This window comes from Eptatretus burgeri, chromosome 1, assembly GCF_056783735.1.
Source record: "Eptatretus burgeri isolate ZD-2024b chromosome 1, Ebu_testis_v1, whole genome shotgun sequence".
NCBI classification, from domain to species: domain Eukaryota; kingdom Metazoa; phylum Chordata; class Myxini; order Myxiniformes; family Myxinidae; genus Eptatretus; species Eptatretus burgeri.
In genome coordinates this window covers 144628056-144648702 of record NC_140961.1, presented here as the reverse complement: position 1 = coordinate 144648702, position 20647 = coordinate 144628056, and the positions used below count along the sequence as shown (strand labels likewise).

General features: G+C 38.7%; 1 protein-coding gene across 1 annotated transcript in view; it reads right to left on the bottom strand.

Annotated features, from left to right (window-relative positions):
• Nucleotides 1-20163, bottom strand: part of LOC147035681 (equilibrative nucleoside transporter 1-like) — a 261512-nt gene extending 241349 nt beyond the window's left edge. Inside the window, exons 1-3 of the mRNA XM_085846616.1 lie at nt 19801-20163; nt 19648-19712; nt 823-892 (exon numbers count right to left, since the gene is read on the bottom strand). Of these exons, the coding sequence (XP_085702742.1) occupies nt 823-892; nt 19648-19712; nt 19801-20030 (365 nt within the window). The 5' untranslated portion in view covers nt 20031-20163. The remainder of the gene's footprint in view (nt 1-822; nt 893-19647; nt 19713-19800) is intronic.
• Between the last annotated feature and the right edge of the window lie 484 nt (nt 20164-20647).

Sequence of the window (20647 nt, the reverse complement as noted above, 5' to 3'; positions counted from 1 at the left end):
CTACTCCAACTCTCTCTCTCCTCCCCCCCCCCACCAACCCCTCCACAATCTCCAACTCTCTCCAAATACATCCTGAAATTCTCTCCTCCCCCCCCCCAACCCACAACTCTCTCTCCACCCCCCAACCAAACTATCTCCTCCCCCCTTCAACCCCGCTCCCTCCCCACCACAACAAAACGGGGTTATATCAAAGTGCGATTGTATCAAAGCGGGCAGTTATGAAGTGGCACGTCCAGGTAGTAGTAGTAGTAGTAGTAGTAGTAGTAGTAGTAGTAGTAGTAGTAGTAGTAGTAGTAGTAGTAGTAGTAGTAGTAGTAGTAGTAGTAGTAGTAGTAGTAGTAGTAGTATCTTTTTTTTTTGCAATACATTATCAGAGATCTGTCTTCAAAAAGTGATGAACTTCATGGGAAATCCTCATCTGCAGCCTACAGCATGAAAAAAACTGTCCTGCCAAATTTGTTTAATCCATCCATCTCAAGATTAGGGACAATGGACATGGAGAGAATTGCCCACACGGTGATGCAAGCCTCAAACACTCAGGGTGTCTTGGCTTCAACCATGTTCCAGAGATGCTGCATTGGAGGGGGATGTAATGCGGGGGGAAGAGGGAATGTTGTGGGGGTGAGCCTTGCATACCATGCATATTGCAATATCTTAGTCCTTTTTTTAGTTATATCATTGGCCTATCCATTGAACCCACATTCAGATTCCAGATATAATTTTGTGTTTAGTTTCTCACCACAAATACTTCAATCCATGTACGATTAAAAGCAGTCAAAACAAAATCATAAATCAGAAACATGACAGCCATTTTGCTCTTACCTGAATTGAGTGACATCCACTGTGCTTGTACTTGCTGCCGGTATATTTGAGTTTTCTTTGCGCCAGGATTCTGAAGCAGATCATGAAAAAAAAAACAAGGAAAAGGAAAATCTCTCATATTTTTGAGAGGGGTAGTATCATCGACTGGAACTGGATTAAGACCTCAACACTGACTGTCTGGACAATATTGCATGAGACATTTTATGTTTTTCTTTAAGATGAATGGATAGTTTGTCCTGTGTTGGTAGATGGCGTTGTAACCTTTAGTAGCTATCGAGGTGAAGTTGTGTGCAATGTTGAGAATCATATCAAGCAATATATATCAAAATAATCATGTCAAGCAAAGAAGCAATAGAGAATGTTGAGTGAATTGGGATTGGTAAATGCCGAGCACATGGGTTGGTGGGAATGGAATATTCTGGAACGCAGGACTTCTCCGAAGGGCAGAGTCAATTTGGGCGGGAAGAGCCAGGATTGACTGATAGCATCACACCGGATACTGCGACTGGATTGGTTGGCAAAACACTGCCACAACTGTTGTACATGCTGATTGGGGAGAAGGGAAGGGGTCCTCTGGTGGGGGCCCTACCCAGACAAGACAATGTGAGCAAGCTCTCTCACTCTTTTTGACTCTGATTCTGTCTCTCATGATACAGTCTATCTAGCGACCATAGTATATCTCCTGTGTCGGAGTGGCGACCCGTCCAGGATTGTGACCAATATAGCCAAGGAGACTGCTTAGGCAGCACCAATGCTCTGCACAGAGTATGGTCCCAAAGGAATGGAATGGCATATCTTGCTCAATTAAACACAAAATTAATTGCACGCTTGAATAAAAATATGAAAGGGTAAAACAGCATAATAGCGCTCGTAGTTTTTGATCTGACTCAGCAAAAGCCTCTGTGTACCTGGTGTCTCTCCAAATATGTTTTGTGATCATATTGTTACGGATCTGGAGTTTGAGTTGCCACTAGGGGGAAGTGCTCAAGTTTCTCCTGAAGTCCTAATCCGAAGGCCACTGGGCACGAATAACTTTGTGCTCCGATGGGTTTTAAGCAACCACGAACGCCAATTGGTACCCTCAATCCTGGCAGGGTTTCACCACTTCACATGGTACTTTACCTGTGAACGACCACAACAAGGTGAGGGGGGGGGTTGGTCTCATGCCCTCAATGCAGAATGACACAGTGAGTGTGCGCTGACTAACAAGTGCAAATCATGTGGGGCAGAACTTCCCAGCTCACAATAATGTGTGGACTATGCTGGACCCATGGAGGAGAAGACACATGAACTGATCAGAAACTCTCAAACCTTAACAAGCACATTTATTTAATCAACACACTCATTTACAATTACACATGCAGGACACATTTAAGCACAATCAAAAATAGCACATTAATTCACTGTCAAATCAAACACAATGGATTGTACTTACCAATCAAAGCAATAGAAGCACATTAAAAAGATACATGAGGAAAGTAATGACCTTAACACTTATGGAGCCCTCTTAAAAAAACAATCTTATCTATCGCTATACACAGGACATGACACATCATCAATCAACCAGGAAAGATAGGCAATAGCATGAGAAGATGGAGAAAAGAGTGGAGTTTGGTATGGCAATGGCTCACTCAATAAAGACAGTGCGGGCCTGCATTGGTCCCAAGGTGAATGAAGCAGATGTGGAAGGAGGTACTCAGGGTAAGAGTGTGTAGGTGGTGTGTCAGTTTGACGTTCACATATGGTTTGGAACCAACAAGTTCATGGGTTGTTACAGAATAGACCTGCAGATGATCAGCAATCCACAGAACCCATTAGCACCGTGTCAAGGAAATTAAACTCCGGCCTTGGCAGAGTCGAGCAGGCACGTGACCTCCCACTCAGACAAAGCCGTACAGGTAGCCAACAATGCACTCGGGCAAAGCTCCGCTCTCGGATGCCTCGGTGGTGCTGCTTTGGTGGCATTCCTCAATCTCCACAGTGTCTCTTCCTGGCGGCTCCGTTCTCGCTGGTGCAGCCATGCCTTTTTATCTGTTCCAGCACAGACGTGGTTTAGAGCCCTTCCCGGTTGCTGATTGTGCAAATCCTTCATGTCGCTCGGCGTCTCATTGATCCTGGTGCTTCGAAGGTTCGTATTCTTTCAGATGGTTCCACAGATGGGACAGCCATTATGTGTTTAATTTGAAATGAAAGGATTTTAGGTGGTGTAACCCCTTCTGTCCATCAATTGGCTCCCCTCCAAACGTTATTCATGCAGGTTTACAGGATTATTTAATTTGGGTCCCTCCCCTCTCTCTCTCCCCCTCGCTTTCTCTTTTCCTCTCCAACTCATCACTCTCCCAACACCCCCCACCAAAGATAGAACCATCTTTACCAACATGTCATTTATATTAGATTAAAAATGTCATAATTTTTTTATTTTTGTTGAGTTGAAATAACACATAGAGACATAATTGACCACAACACTTGGAATTAAATTCTTGGACTTGAAATGTTTGATAAACACCATTCTGTAATAATTTTATGACTTCAACAGGTGGTGGAAGACCAAAACTATCAAAATAATATTTGTCTTGACTATTAAAAATACAAACCCAATGATAACCGTTCCCATTATTATCTACGAAGTTCAGAATACTATTCTTTATATGTTTAGGCACGTTTGTTAATTCATCTCTCATGCAAATAACCACATTATGAATTTTTAATATCTTACAATATTTGACAAGTTGTAAATTTGATGTTGTATTCTTTCCAAATTCTTTAAACCATTCTTCAATGCTCATTTATTAATGAGAAAGATAGAATCCATTACCCCTTTTAGTTAATTTTACACCTGCTTGTGCGATAGAAGAAAGCATATCTCCAACTAACAATCTCACTTTATCAGTCAGACTTTCAAGTTTTTCAGCAAAATCTACAATTACACCACTTCCACTAATTTGTTTCTCCAACTCTTTGTTATGTCTTTCCAATTCTTTTTGAGCCCGGAGTTGAGCCTTCCTTTCGTTGGCAGTTTTCACCGCTGTTGAAATACCACCCGTCAATGCTCCAACCGCACTTAAACCAGCAAATAAAGGAATTAGAAATGGGAGAAATCCTCCACTCGTCTCTCTTATTGAATATTTTTTCAACATTGGTTTTGTCATTTTAATTTTAAGTGAGCCAGTGTCATTCAAGATTTTAACCTGTTCTCTTGTGAGCAAAACATCAATTCTTACTGCTCCTTTTCTCTGAATTGTATTAACGTTAATCGTACAAGGCTTTTGATTTTGAACACAAGATGATAGTTTATGAAGATTGATTTGATTAACATGTGCCCCAGTGGGTACTTTGCCACTCATTTATTGAACAAAAAATTATGTGAGACTAATCATAACACCATTATCTGTATTAATCTGCAATTCTGTTTCTTCCAAAAGCAAACAATATGTATCAACTTCTTCACTCTCTCCTCTTTCAATGTGTAGGGAAGTATCCACTCGATTAGACTTTATAGTTTCCTTTTGAGCACTCAGATCAAACGCATAGATTCAATACAAACTTTTAAATGCTGTCATATCCAAAATCGGTTCTTTATTTCCATTGCTTTCAAACACCGTTTGGAAAGACTTGAATGCTTCAGCATAATCATTTTTCCCCCCAAATAATTTCCAATCTATCCCGTGGATAAAATGTTCCATCGAGAGAAACGCGAGCTTGTTTCACCTTCGCATTGTCACTCAATGCAGTATTATTATCAGTAGCAGTATCACCATCTGGTTTTTAAAAAATGATCCACAGATATCGTGGCTTTCTTTCCAGAACACCCATATTCCATGCGTAAGTGGTTTGGTTCAGTTTAACGTGTTGACATCTTCTTTTAAGGTATGATACACTGAGTGGTTTCTTCGAGTTAAGTCTTCTGTTCAACATCTCTTCTGTTTTAAGATTAGGAGTAAATTCACTCATATACCAACTCATTTCATCAATTACAAATTTATTCTGATCACCAAAAGCATGAGCAACACCAAAAAGTAATCTATTTTCATTATCATTCCTTTGTACTTGAAATCTAATTTTAAGACTATACAGAACTTTATCATGAACACAAAATCCAAATATACCTTAAAGAGGAACTGCCACAGTAAAACTATTCACTGCTTTTGTATCATCATTATACGCTCCTTTCCTTTGAGTATAACCATGGTCTGTGCTTATTCCCATTGACATATCAGGAATAAAACCTTCGACAGCCCCCTTTCCCATTCTATCACTGAATGAATACAGGGTAAATTTCATCATTTCAGATACAGCAGACACATAATCAACTACTTCAACTTCTTGTGTTCCAATGTATAAACGAACACTATCAAACATTTTCCAGAAGAAATCATTTACGAGTGTAGCGTTTGTGTTATTCCCAGCCTTCGTGATTTTAAATTTACACAACAAGAAACTTTCAGAAAGATTCAAATAAGTTTGTTGATTATTTATTTCAAAACATTTTGTACCATTTGCATTCCAGTCTGTTCCAGTTATTGCATTTACCTTGAAGTAATCTTATTTTTTAGTGGAGTTTCAGATGATAATAGTATCATCCAAATCATAGATACTGTCAATTGCTTCCATACTTGTATTTATTTAGTAAAAAAGATGTTAAAACTTTTGAAACCCTGACCCAAGTATTTGAATTATTTTCTGTTGTTCTTGGGGAGACAACCGAGTTTTACCTTTCGTAATCTGTGATATTCCTTTTGGGCATCTTTTATACTCTTGACAGCACCTGCGACATTTCCCACAGCAGAAGCAGTTGACCCAATTAGGTCTTGATGTTTAAGAATAGTTGAACCGATACCCATTTGAGTATCAATTATCCCATCTCCTCTAAATTGATGTCCAACACCCCTTTGTCTCTTAGGTTTATAGTATCCTCTACCAAGATACATACCTTCACCCTTGTAGTATGGGGAAAAGAACATCCCATCCCCTGTAGTTATTTTATATTTTCCCAACTCGTGTTTCCTCACAATAACCATCGTATTCATTTTTTGGAAAACTTCACGTAGGTGAATTCTGATGGACATAACTTCTCCATTAAAAGAAATCATATGATTATTTTGGTAAGTTATCCTAAAATTTACTCTGTGTATGGTTTTTCCTGACACAGGGAGATAAACCAAATTTTTGGGTTCCATATTGAATTTATAACCAAGTGGGGTTGAGTATGCGCTGAATGAAAATATTGTATTTGTTCTTATTCCATCATTATAAGCACCATCAATCAAATCACAGTGAATTAATACTGAATTTATTCCTGAGGATATTTGAATGACATTATCACTGTAAAACGTCCCATGAATTTCAATCGTTTTTGAGGAGAAACCCAATAACTCTCAAAATGAATTATCAATTGTGAAATCAACCTTGTAGTAGGTGAATTTAGTAGTAGAATTTTTACGTTTTATCATCGATTTTGAAGTATGTTTTTGAATATCTATAACAATATTTTTTGGTTTACCATCCTGTTCTTTCGTAAGACGAACAATTTCGGAAGATATTTGAGAAATCTCATCTGCTCCGGGTGAAACTGTTATGGATTTGTATCCACTTCCCGGATTATAACTAAACTTCTCATTTTTCTCGGTTATATTAAATAAGGTATTATAAGTTTCCATGGACAATAAAGATGCCTCATATTCTTTTATTGCGTCAAGTTGTAGTGGGTATGGAAATGAAGATGTGTGGTCGTTTGTTGTGAAATTGAAACTAAGGATTGTGCTTCTCATCTTATTTAATGAGATAAAATGTCTTTATATTGGTATTTATTAATTATTTTCATGTTCATCAACTGGTCTAAAATGGCTGATGCTTCATTCAAACAATTGTTATTTCCAGCCTTTTTACGACCGAACAACAATAACAGTCTATTAACTAATTGTGATGGGTCATTTGGAAGAAAACTAACACCTGAACCAAGGATACTTAAAGCCTGAATAATGTGTTTCTCCTACTCGTTCTTCTTTTTTTTACCAGAAAGACAAACCCGAAAATTAACAGAGTCCAGCAGATCAATATATACTCTATTATCATTGTTTTTCTTATCCAATGGTTTATCAAAATACTTTGATTCATCGCTCACAGTTGAAGCTTGTCTTCCATCTTTTGAGAGAAGAAACATTTATCTCAGAGTTAGTTTAGCAGGAGATTGAGCAGAACTCAAGAACCATCATTCATCATTAAATATCAATACCTTTTCTTGAACAAGATGAAATATTGTTGGTTGTTTTGTTGGAATGAGTCCTGCATTGGTTTTTGATTCCGCTGAATATTCATTGTTTTGAAGAGCATTCACAATATTATCAGGGGGTTGATTAATCTCTTCCAGTTGTTGAAATAATCCTTCATCATCATATTCTAATTCTCCTTGATGCTCTAATTCCTCCTCTGATATTTGACTGAAATCTTTTAACATTTGAAGTTTTTTAGGAGTATATTCTATTGTGGGAACTGTGGAAACATCTATAATTTTTTCTTGGGAAGTTTTTAAAAGTGGTTTAAAAATTTTCTCTTGTTTTCTTTCAAATGCTTCTTCACCCATTAGTTTCTGTCTGCGTTTCTTCTTTATGTCTTCCTGTTGTTTTACAACTTTTGAAACCAACTCTTGATGTTCCTTAAATCTTCTTGCTCTTTCTTTCGCATCCAATTATTGATTGGAAAATATCATTTAATATCTCATCGTTTCACAACAATATATTCATATTTTTCAGTTGTGTGCTTCATGTAGTCCCCAAATTCCTTTTTACTACATAATGTAGAACAATTATCTCTCCAAAAATTGTTTATATCTATTGAATTTAACTTGAATAAAATAAAAAGTATTGGCATTGTTTCTGATGGAACGATGAGGAAGTTGAAGTATGATTGACAAAGATAAATACAATTACAAGAAGAATGTCTCCCTCTTGTGTAGTAGCTGTCCATTACCGTTTGGTTTCTCTCATTAACACAATCATCAAAGATAACGAGGTTCTTTTTTGAACTATCCAAATCTTGCGGAGAAGGTATATCATCTTATATATTATTTCCGAGTTTGTTGTTTCGTGTCGCGCTATCTTCGACTTTGTTCTGCACTCGAGTAACGTCATATTCGGCTTACATTATCTCAAAGACCATATGCGGTGCATGGTGCAAAAAAAGTAAATAAAATGGTTCTGAAACAGTGAAATCATATTCCACTTACTGCATTAAAGTAAAATTACTACTGATACTCTGCATCAGTTCCTTTCTCAAACACACCCACCCCAACATGTCGCGCAGAGCGCAGGTTAAGCTAGTCCGTATTATCACCAAGAATACAAATTATCAGTTTTGATTTCTTTATATATTTCTGTGCATCACAAAATAGTTGCATTATATCTTCAATGTTATAATCATTTAGATTGTTTTGAAGTTGAAATAAACTGATTAAATCTTCATTTTGAAGACCAGCATTAAAACCTTGTGAGAGTAGTTGATACTCAGGTTGAAAACTCGACTTTGTGAAAATTATTAAATGATCATAATATAAAAAGTTGGGAGTCAGGAGCATCTTCAAAAGAAAGCAGGTTTTTCCACATCTGCTTGAACCAACTATGACACATCTTAATGAATTTGGAAGATTTTTTATGATTGTTAAATTATATTTTATTTTCCCAAATGGGTAAAAAAATCATTCATTTCTATATTTGGAAAACAGGTTATTTAATTTATTATTGGCTTTTTTAGAAACTATATTTTATCCTAAGTTCGGGTTTAATTTCAAGATAATCCATTATTTTATTTATACAATATCTTGTGTTGATATTTCCCTGAAAATGACAATCGTGAATAATTAATAGATAACAACAATCCTTTGAACATTTCTCAAATATGTTCAGTTTCTGCCATTGCAAGGAAAGGTGTGTGATTGCCCTCATACTTTACATTCATTTCTCTAATCAATCTTGTAAAGTAATTCATTTTTGGTGTCAAAAAGAATTATTTTCCTTTTTATATTTTTTATTATCATTCCTGAGACGATAATCACAGAATATACATTGTTTATAGGCTTTTGACTCTGTGTTTAATCCCCGTCTTTCACACGCAGGACAATTCTCAAATTTATCATATGGAGAATCAGGGAATTCAAGAGGCTAAAAATCTCGCATAATTATAAAGTAAAATTTTACTTCATCTAAAATTCATCTTCGGTATAATCTTCGATACTTTCAGAATCATCTATAAAACAACTTTCATAACTATCGTTTGAACACAAACTCTCGGTATCATAACTATCGTTTGAATGCAAACTCTCAGTATCATAACTGTCATCACTCTCATAATCTTCAAAATCTTCAGTTGAATAATGACTTGTATTTAATTAGTAGAAAAAAACATTACCCTCTAAATACTTTTTTTCATTAACAGATTCAACTGCTACATTTTTAATATTAAAGGTAATTTTAAAATGATCCTTAACTACAATTGAACGAAATATCATTTCACCCGATATATTAACATCCTTTATTTCATCAGTATTTACATCTTTAGGGTTGTTGAAAAAAATACAAATTTCACCTTGCATATTACAGATGGTCTTATCTTGTCTTTCTAAAGCTTCATCCAGAAGGTTTTTATTTTTTGAAACTTTTTATTGTTTCATTGCTTTTTCTAGTTTTGAATATATTTCCAGAAGGAGAGGAGAAACTTTTGTTAGAGATACTTTCATTGATGTTCTTCCAGGTATACTAAAAGCCCTTCCAATGAAGGAAATTGAAGAACTCATATTATTTACCATAATTGTTTTTATCCAATAGTTGTTATATTTATCTTTGTTCAATTTTACATCCTTTACATGTTTCTCAGTATCTTTAGAAAATGCAGAGATTGATTGAAACTTGTCTTTTGTGTCTTGAAACATTGTATTTATTAAGTGAAAAAAGTTGGAGGATAAAATGGTTTTAAGCAAAAATTAACCTATAAATTAAACGAAATTTTCATCAAGAAAATTTTAGTTTAAATAAAGTTGTATTATATAAATATGGTAAATACAAAGTACTGTGACGTTTGTAATCATGAATATAAATATTATCAAAAACACCGTCAAACCAACAAACACACATTCAATCTCTTCAGACAAATATCTCCACTTGACCAAGAAACAAAACATTGTGATACATGTGATAATGATATTCTTTAAAAAATTATAATAAACACCTTCAATCAGGCAAATACAAGATCAATGAAGAAAGGGAAGCTAAATTCTCCATTGAAAACACTGATGGGGCATTCAAAAGGAATATACAAATAAGATTGTTTCGTTTTCAAGACCCTGGACCATCTTCAATCATGGAAGCTGTTGATATGGTTAAACACAGTATTGAAACGATAATTAAAAACACATGAAGTGAAATGAAAACTTTTAAGTTTTATATGGGAGTAAAATTGAAAATGGTAAGACAAGACGATGAAACTACTCCTTATATGAGGACAAACCCCCACTTTATCTCATCATTTCAAGATTTTGCAATATGTGATGTTTATGATGATCTCCAGACATAAGAACAAGATGTTGATAACACTGTTGTCGGTAGTGGATTTACCATCACAAAAATAATCTTTTTAGATATACACATCTTAAAATCAGATCCTCTTTAAGCTTCTTCTAATATTGATTTCCCAAAAAAGATAAAACTTAAGAAAGCGGTTGTTAATATTCAAAACAAAGATAATAAATGTTGTCTATGGTCTGTTCTTGCTCACTTACATCCTCCACAATGGAATCCTGAAAGGTTTCAACATTATAAGAAATACGAGAATACATTAAATGTTAAAGATTTAAAGTTTCCAATTTCATTGAGAGATATTCCTAAATTTGAGAAAATTAATAATCTATCTGTTAATGTATATGGATTAACAGATACAAACAAAGTTCAAATATTAAAAATTTCAAACAACTATAAAAATGATGAAACACACATTGCCCTTCTCCACTTTACTTCAGAGGAAAAAAAAATCACATTATGTTTTCATCAAAAATTCTCAACATTAACCAAATCACAAATATATAAGAGAAAATGTAAAACGTATCCTTGTAAGTGATGTCTCAACTCCTTTCACACAAAAGAACGATTAAATCAACATTCAAAATATTGTAGTAATCATTAATCAACCATAAACAATTTACCAAAAGCAGGTTCAAACATATCATTCAAAGATTTTAACAAATCTATAAAACATCCGTTTGTGATCTATGCTGATTTTGAAAGTATCCTTGAAAAGATAGATACTGTTTCTCCAAATCCAAATAAATCGTACACAAATAAATATCAAAAACATACTCCTTGTGGTTTCTGTTATTATATCAAATCAGCTGTTGGTGATGAATACAACAAGTTAGAACTTTATAGAGGGGAAGATGCCTCAGAGGAGTTTGTAAGACGATTGGAAAAAGACTGTATAAGACTAAGAGAAATAATGGTGCAAACCAATAAACCAATGTCTATAACAAAGGAAGAGGAAAATAAATTTAGAGAGGACAATACCTGTAATATTTGTGGGGAGGAAATTGAGGAGTTTAAAGTTAGAGATCATTGTCATCTTACTGGTAAATATTGAGGTCCCGCTCATTCACGTTGTAATCTTAATTACAAGACTCCAAATTTTATTACTGTCTTTCTTCACAACAACGCTCACTACGACACACATCTATTTATAAATGAACTTTCAAAGACACCTGGATGTATTTGTGCCATTCCTAACACAGATCAAAAATATGTCTCATTCACAAAAATGATTTATACATACCCCATAACCCATATCAGATTTCTTGACACATGCAAGTTTATGGGAGATTCATGATCTGTGATAGCATCTAATATTAAAAACTTCCCGAGTCTTAAATCACATTTTCCCAAATCAAGAAGAGATTGATCTCTTATCATAAAAGGGAATATATCCTTCTGACTATATGGATTCATTTGAAAGGTTTAAAGAAACACAACTTCCTTCAAGGGAAAGTTCCTATGGTAAGTTGAATAATACTCATATTTCTGATGAAGATTATACACAAGCTAAAAAGGTTTGGGAAAAGTTTAATATAAAGAATCTTGGGGAATATCATAATTTATATCTTAAAACTGATGTACTGTTAATTAAGTGATGTGTTTGAAACTTTAAGAACAGTCTGTCGTAATAAAAATTCTGATGCATTAGACCCCGCTCACTATTACACAGCCCGGGTTTGGCTTGGAGTGCTATGTTAAAAATGACAAAACAAAATTTGGAATTAACCAGGGATATAGATATGCGTTTAATGATAGAGAAGGCTAAAAGTGGAGGAATATCTCAAGTATGTTCCAAGAGATATGCTAAAACAAATCACAAATATCTTCCTGATTATAATAAGAATGACCACAACTCTTTCCTGATGTATTATGATGCTAACAATTTGTATGGGTGGGCTATGTCTCAATATTTACCTTATAGAAAACTTCAATGGGATAAAGAAAAACATTATGAAAAAGTTTACTTGACATTGTAATCTCCTCTCAAAAAGAATTGGATAAGGCTGAAGTTGGATATTATTTGAGGTTGATTTAAAATACCCTGAAGAACTTCATAATAAACATAAAGACCTTCCCTATGCCTCCAATAAAGAAAGTCCAAGAAAAGAATGGTTAAGTGATTACCAACAGTCATTTAATACAAAGGGTAAATCTTCAGAAAAACTACTTACTACTTAAAAAAAAAACTACTTAAATGATAAAGAAAGTTATGTTTTACATCAAAGGAACTCGAGACAATATTTATCTGCTGGGTTGAGAGTGAGGAAAATTCAAAGGATTTTGAAATTTAAACAAAGTCCATGGTTAAAGGACTATATTGATTTTAATACAAAAAGTAGAAAAAAACGCAGAAACAAAATTTGAGAAGGACTTTTATAAATTAATGAATGATGCTGTATTTGGAAAGACGATGGAAAATGTTAGGAATCGAGAAAACATAAGACTTGCTACATCTTGGAAACAGGATTAAGTTAATTAATAGACCAAGTTTTGAACGAGCGGAGGTGTTTTCAGAGAACTTTTGTGCTATTCTTTTGAAAAGAGTATTAAAATGAATAAACCCATTTATCTAGGAACATCAATTCTTGACTTGTCAAAGTTATTTATGTGTGACTATTACAATAATAATTTAAAATTAAAGTATAAGGATAATGTGTCATTGTTATACATGGACACAGATAGTTTTGTATTAGAATTAAAGAGTGGAGATGTATATGAGGATATGATTGATAATATTGATATATTTGATACAAGTAATTATAAGAAAAATAGTATATTGTTTTCAAAAAAAGAATGAAAAGGTTATTGGTAAAATAAAGATGAATTGGGTGGGAAGGTCTTGAGTGAATTTGTGGGTTTGAGATCAAAGGCTTATGCTTTTACATATATTGACAATAATACTGAAAGGTGTAAAAAGAAGTTAAAGGGAATAAAGAAAAAAATAAGAAATTAAACAATAAACTTTAAACATTATTACAACTGTTTAATCTCAAAGAATGAAGAGCATAGAAAAATGAATAAAATAAGATGTTATAAACATCAATTATATACAGAAGAAACAAGAGGGGGAGCACTCAGGAGAGTGCAAAACCTCCGCCGCCAATACTGCTGGGTCACTCAAGTGAACCTTATATCTTATTCATTAAATATGTCAACCGTGCTGTTATAGTTCTTTTCTCCAACATTTTTTTTTGGGGGGGGGGGGGGGTTGGAAATCAATTAAAAGATGTAAAAATGAAAAAAAAAAAATCGAAATTTTGTTTAAAAAAAAAGTTGCAAAATTTTTTTTTCTCAAACAATTTTTTTTGGGGGGGTTGGAAATCACTTAAAACAAGTAGAAATACAAAAAAAAGTTTTTCTTTTTTTTTTTGGGGGGGGGTTGGAAATCACAAAAAACATGTTAAAATGCAAAAAAAATTTTTTTTTCTCAAACAATTTTTTTGGGGAGGGGTTGGAAATCACTGAAAATATGTAGAAATGCAAAAAAAAAAAATTTTTCTCTAGCAATTTTTTTGGGGGGGGTAACAATTTTTGGGGGTGGGGTTGGAAATCACTTAAAACATATAGAAATGCAAAAAAAAAAAAATCTCGAACTATTTTTTTTTGGGGGGGGGGGTAACAATTTTTGGGGTGGGGTTGGAAATCAGTTAAAACATGTAGAAATGCAAAAAAGAAAATTTTCTCTAATATTTTCTTGGGGGGGGTAAAAAAATTGGGGGTGGGGTAAAAAAATTGGGGGGGGGGTTGGAAATCACTTAAATCATGTAGAAATGCAAAAAAAATATATATTTTTGGGGGGGTGGGGCCAAGTCCAAAATTTAATGGCAAGACCCTTGGACCATACCTAACCCCCCCCCCCCACCAAGTTTCGTCGAAATCCGTCGAGTTTTTCCGTAACTGTTCACAAACAAACAAACAAACAGAAAGGGGTGAAAACAGTAACCTCCATCCATCTTCGAAGATGGCGGAGGTTAATAAACAAGAAAGCATTAGGTGCTTTTGATGATAAAAGATATATTTTAGAGAATGGAATTAATAGTCTCCCTTATGGTTATAAGTATAAGTGTCAAGGGGTGTCTTTTTAATTATATATAAATGATAGAACCAAGCAATAACCAAACCAAAGAGTGGAGATGTAATCAAACTTGGTACTTAAATGGAAAACATCAAGAATGTGAAAAATATCAAATAAGTCTTATTGAAGAAATAACCGGGGTAAAAGTAGATAAAACAAATAAGCGGATAAATTTAATTACAAATAAGTGAGAGGATGTAAAGAAAAAAATAAATATCCTTGAATGGACTGAAAACTTTGATGGTTATCAATTAAACAATGCAAAAACAATTTACTATAATCTCAAAATGATGTGTGGCTCAGGAGGTGGTCAAACAAGAGCATTAAGAGAAGTTTATCATTTTATCTCTGGTCAACAAAGATATTTAGACCAAGAACTAAGTTCCAAAATAATATTTGTGAACATACTCAATGGTGATAAATGTAATTGGAAAATTAATTTATTACCTCAAATAGAACATTAACAAATATTCATTGGCTCACTCTTTGAGTGGAGTAAGTAATGGGGCAGAGATTGATCTCTTCTTTTGAACCCATGGACAAAGAGTCAGAGGGGGGAGAGAAAATCATTCTTCTCTTTTGACCTGATGGGCCTTGAGCAAGAAAGCTTCCCCTATTAATTTGTATGAGGTTTTTGGGCCCTGAGACAGTCACAATTTAACATGAGCTTGTATGGCAGAAAATCATTCTCCTCTTTTTAGTCCTGAGGGGTCTCGAGTCAGACAGTTCTCCCTATACATTTGTATGAGGTTTTTTTGGGGCCCTGAGAAGTCTCAAATTAACATGAGCTTGTATGGGAGAAAATCATTCTCCTGTTTAAGGTTTTTAAAGAGGTTTTCAAAAAGGTTAGCCAAAACATTTGTATGGGAGGGGGAGGAATTAGACTCCAGTTGAGGGGTTTTCGAGGATCAATTCAAAGAATTTTTCCCCTTCACCCCATTCATTTGCATGGTTGCCTCAGAAACCCCATACATCCTCGAATCAGGCCCATCCCGATCTCCTTGAGATTCCGCTCAACCTGCTGCAACCACGAGGCACGTGGTCGGCCCATTGGCCTCCTCCACTTACGAGACTCCCTCGCTGAGAGAATCTGGTGAGCAGGATCAGCGTCAGGAAAACAAGCCACATGTCCATACAGCCGCAACTGAAACTCACGGACTATGCAACTAACAAATCTCATCCGAGTCTCTCCCAGCAACCGCTCGTTGGACATAAAATCCGACCAGCGATCGCCAAGGATTCTCTGAAGAGACCTGGAACCAAAGGAATTAAGTCTCCATTTCAGATCCTTGGTCAGAGTCCAAGTCTTGAATCCATAGAGCAAGACGGGAAGCACCAAGGACCTGAAGACTCGGACTTTCGTCCTTCCGCACAGGTACCGGCAGCGCCACACCCCATGATCCAGTGAATCCATGACTCCCCAGGCCCGACCCAGACGTCTATTGGCCTCCGACTCCCAGCCAGCAGAGACATGAATATCAGTGCCAAGATAAATGAATCTCTCCACGACCTCAACATCCTCACCACAAACAGACACAGACAGGACAGCAGCATCCAAGATGTTATTGAAAGCCTGGATATTAGTTTTGACCCAAGAAACCTGTAATCCCAGCGGCTCCGACTCCTCGTTCAGCACCTCAAGGGCCCCCAAAAGGATATCTAAATTCTCCGCAAAGATGAGTGCATCATCTGCGAAATCAAGGTCCGAGATCTTGACATTCCAAAACGATGCACCGCAGCTTGATCTCTCCAACATCCTCCCTATATTCCAGTACATACAAGTGCTGAAAAGTGTGGGGGCCAGTACACACCCCTGACAAACTCCAGTAACAACTGGAAATAAGTCAGAGATGGTAACACCACATTTCACAGCACTCTCAGTACCAGAGTAGAGTTCAAACATCAGATCGATCAGTTTTGGTGGTACCCCAAGAAGACCAAGAATCCTCAAGAGGGCATCCCGTTTCACTGAATCGAACGCTTTACAGAGATCAATTTGGGCTGCAAGCAGCCCCTGCCGAAACTCTCGTCTGCGTTCGGTGAGGACCCGAAGAGCAAGGATACGGTCAATCGTTGACCTCTTTGGTGTAAAGCCTGTCTGCTCTGGACGCTGGTGCTCAAGCAGATGGTGGCGAATCCTAACAAGAATTATCCGAGCAAAGCCCTTGCCCGACACTGAGAGCAGCGTCACCCCTCGGTAGTTGTTGCAGTCTTGGCGATCACCCTTCCCTTTCCAGAGAGGGACAACAAGGCCCCTCTTCCAATCAGTTGGGATGATGCCTGTGTTCCAGGCAGAGCACAAAACTGCATGCAACGACACGAGTGCAGCATTGTGAAGTTCAACATGGATTCCACAGATCCCTGGAGCTTTACCCCGTTTCAACCGGTTTACCGCAGCCAGTGTTTCCACATGCGAAGATGGACCACAGTCGATTGGAGGGTCAGCAACAGGGATTGTAACACCCTTCACGACTAACTTGACAGCTGGTGGATCAGCCTGGTACAACCGCTCAAAGTAACCGACCCAGCGGGCCTTCACGTCAGACTCCTCTGTCAAGAGCCTACCACTCTCTGCTCCAACTGCAGTGCTCGAGGGATGGGCTTGGATGAACGCAATGCACGAATTCCCCTGTAAGCGGGATGAGAATCACCTGTAGCAATATTAGCACTTGTAGCACGTGTCGAATTTACACATAAAACACAACAGAAACCTTATCTCAACATGAAAATCATTCAAAAATGAGACACACATTGTTAAAATCGGTATGTTCACTATTATTAAGCAATACAAGCTGTTTAAAGTATACAAAAAGTGGTTCAGTTGGAAACTATGCCACATTTGTCGATTATCTACTCAAGTCATGCCGAGTAACTCATGGCAATGAACAACGTCAATTGTTGTTTGTCCCGGATGTGATCGATGTGCAAGCTCTTCCATGAGCCACAAAAAAGAATCAATATAACTTATGAAATAGGAACACGGGTCCTGAAGCTCACCCGGATCAGGAGCAACAGTTCAGTGACATCAAAGATGATCGAAATTTTGTTCATTGCCAGAATCTGGTCACATTATCGGTTCATTGGAAACCTCTTCAATGCTGATGACAGCGATTCATGTTGACAGATCATGTTTTGACAGGTTAAATACAGGTCATGTTTTCGGCTAAGAGAATGCCCATGCACTCCCCCCGCTCCCCGATGCACTCCCCCCATCCCATGCACTCCCCCCTCCCCGATATACTCCCCCCCTCCCGAATGCACTCCCCCATCCCATGCACTCCCCCCCATCCCATGCACTCCCCCCATCCCATGCACTCCCCCAACTCCCCCAATCCCATGCACTCCCCATGCATTCCCCTCCCATGCACTCCCCCCATCCCATGCACTCCCCCACATCCCATGCACTCCCCCTCCCCGATGCACTCCCCCATCCCATGCACTCCCCCCCCATCCCATGCACTCCCCCCATCCCATGCACTCCCCCCATCCCATGCACTCCCCCAACTCCCCATCCCATGCACTCCCCATGCACTCCCCTCCCATGCACTCCCCCCATCCCATGCACTCCCCCCACATCCCATGCACTCCCCCCACTCCCCCCATCCCATGCACTCCCCCACATTCCCCCCATCCCATGCACTCCCCCACTCCCCCACTCCCCCCATCCCATGCACTCCCCCCACATTCCCCCCATCCCATGCACTCCCCCACTCCCCCATCCCATGCACTCCCCCACATTCCCCCCACCCCATGCACTCCCCCCACATTCCCCCCATCCCATGCACTCCCCCACATTCCCCCCATCCCATGCACTCCCCCCACATTCCCCCATCCCATGCACTCCCCCACACCCCCCCATCCCATGCACTCCCCCACATTCCCCCCCATCCCATGCACTCCCCCACACCCCCCATCCCATGCACTCCCCCCACACCCCCCATCCCATGCACTCCCCCACACCCCCCCATCCCATGCACTCCCCCACACCCCCCATCCCATGCACTCCCCCACACCCCCCATCCCATGCACTCCCCCACACCCCCCATCCCATGCACTCCCCCACACCCCCATCCCATGCACTCCCCCCACACCCCCCATCCCATGCACTCCCCCACACCCCCATCCCATGCACTCCCCCACACCCCCCATCCCATGCACTCCCCCCACACCCCCCATCCCATGCACTCCCCCCACACCCCCATCCCATGCACTCCCCCCACACCCCCATCCCATGCACTCCCCCACACCCCCCATCCCATGCACTCCCCCCACACCCCCCATCCCATGCACTCCCCCCACACCCCCCATCCCATGCACTCCCCCCACACCCCCATCCCATGCACTCCCCCACACCCCCATCCCATGCACTCCCCCACACCCCCCATCCCATGCACTCCCCCACACCCCCCATCCCATGCACTCCTCCCTCCCCCCCCCCCATGCAATCCCCTCCCCCATGCACTCCCCCTCCCCCACCCCCATGCACTCCCCTCCCCTCATGCAATCCCCCCTTCCCCCATTCACTCCGCCCCTTCCCCCATTCACTCCCCCCTTCCCCCATTCACTCCCCCTTCCCCCATTCACTCCCCCATGCACCTGGTGCACCCAGTGAACTCCCCCCCCCTGGATCCGCCATTGCCGATAATCACTGAAGTTTACAAACTCCCTCGGTTGCTCGCTCACTCAATGACTCACCATGGGATATTGCTCGATCGCGTTTATTCATCGGAACAGAGAGTACAGGTGAGCGAAAAATATATATACGTCGTCGTCGTCGTTATTGTCGTCGTTGTTGTCGTTGTTGTTGTTGTTGTTGTTGTTGTTGTTGTTGTTGTTGTTGTTGTTGTTGTTGTTGTTGTTGTTGTTGTTGTTGTTGTTGTTGTTGTTGTTGTTGTTGTTGTTGTTGTTGAACGGATTTTACTTCCTCGGAACAAACATTCGCCATTTTCCGCCATTTAATAATCCCGTGACTGGATGTAATTTATAATTTGAGGGAGTAGAGTCATTCATGTCCACCCAAATCACGTTACCATTTACACTCAGACAACCAAGAAATTGAAGCATCAATTGCAGAATTATCTTCACGAATCAAAACAAATGTGAAAGACGTGACGTGCGGTTCAGCTGCAATGTGAGATGTAATCCAACGAATGAAGAAGAAGACGTAGAGGAAAAGTGCCTCACCACGAAGACAACCAATGGACGAACGAAGCACCATGAGACTTTTTACATTGTTCCTGAGCACCATTCTGTGAAAATAAAACAAACATCTTTAAATCATTCACACGTTTCATTCACGACAATCAAATGAGAAAGACAAGTAAACAACAAAAAAACCTTTCGCTGAGGGGAAAATCGACCAGCGGGAAATGCGAGGTGCTGTAACAACGTCCACTGGAACAGAGTAATGACACCGAGTGGAAAGGAACGTCCTTATCGCTGGTGCAGTGAAGGAGGCAAAGTGAACTGCGCGGGAGTGACAGCGCAACGGTCCGGATCTGTGCTCGCTGGTGAGTCAACAGGACCAAAGCAGGGAATGTCGACTGCGTGAAGACGTGCCGTTCCATCGCTTGGAGAATGCGATGTTCTGGCAAATCGAGTTGGTGGGAATTGATGTCACCGAGTATGACCGTGAGCACAGTTCTGTGTGGAGATTCCAGCAAAACCTGCAATCTTTCCACATGAACAGCAGGGTTGGCTCGAATTGAACTTGCATCAAATCCGAACAGATATTACCCTTGAAGTGTGATAACAAAACTCAGGGTAACATAAGCTTGGCCAGATATGAAATGGCTTTTCATGGAGACGACAATATCGTGTGTACCAGGATTCAGTGAAGGACAAAAAGTTCGCTGGTGAGTCGGCATGACCAAAGCAGGGAATGTCGACTGCGTGAATGGATGTGTTTGTTTGTTCAACATTACCTTACACACACATATATATATATATATATATATATATATATATATATATATATATATATATATATATATATATATACACATATATATACACACACACACACACACACACACACACACACACACACACACACACACACACACACACACACACACACACATATATATATATATATACATATATACATATATACACACACACATATATATACACACACACATATATATATATATATATATATATATATATATATATATATATA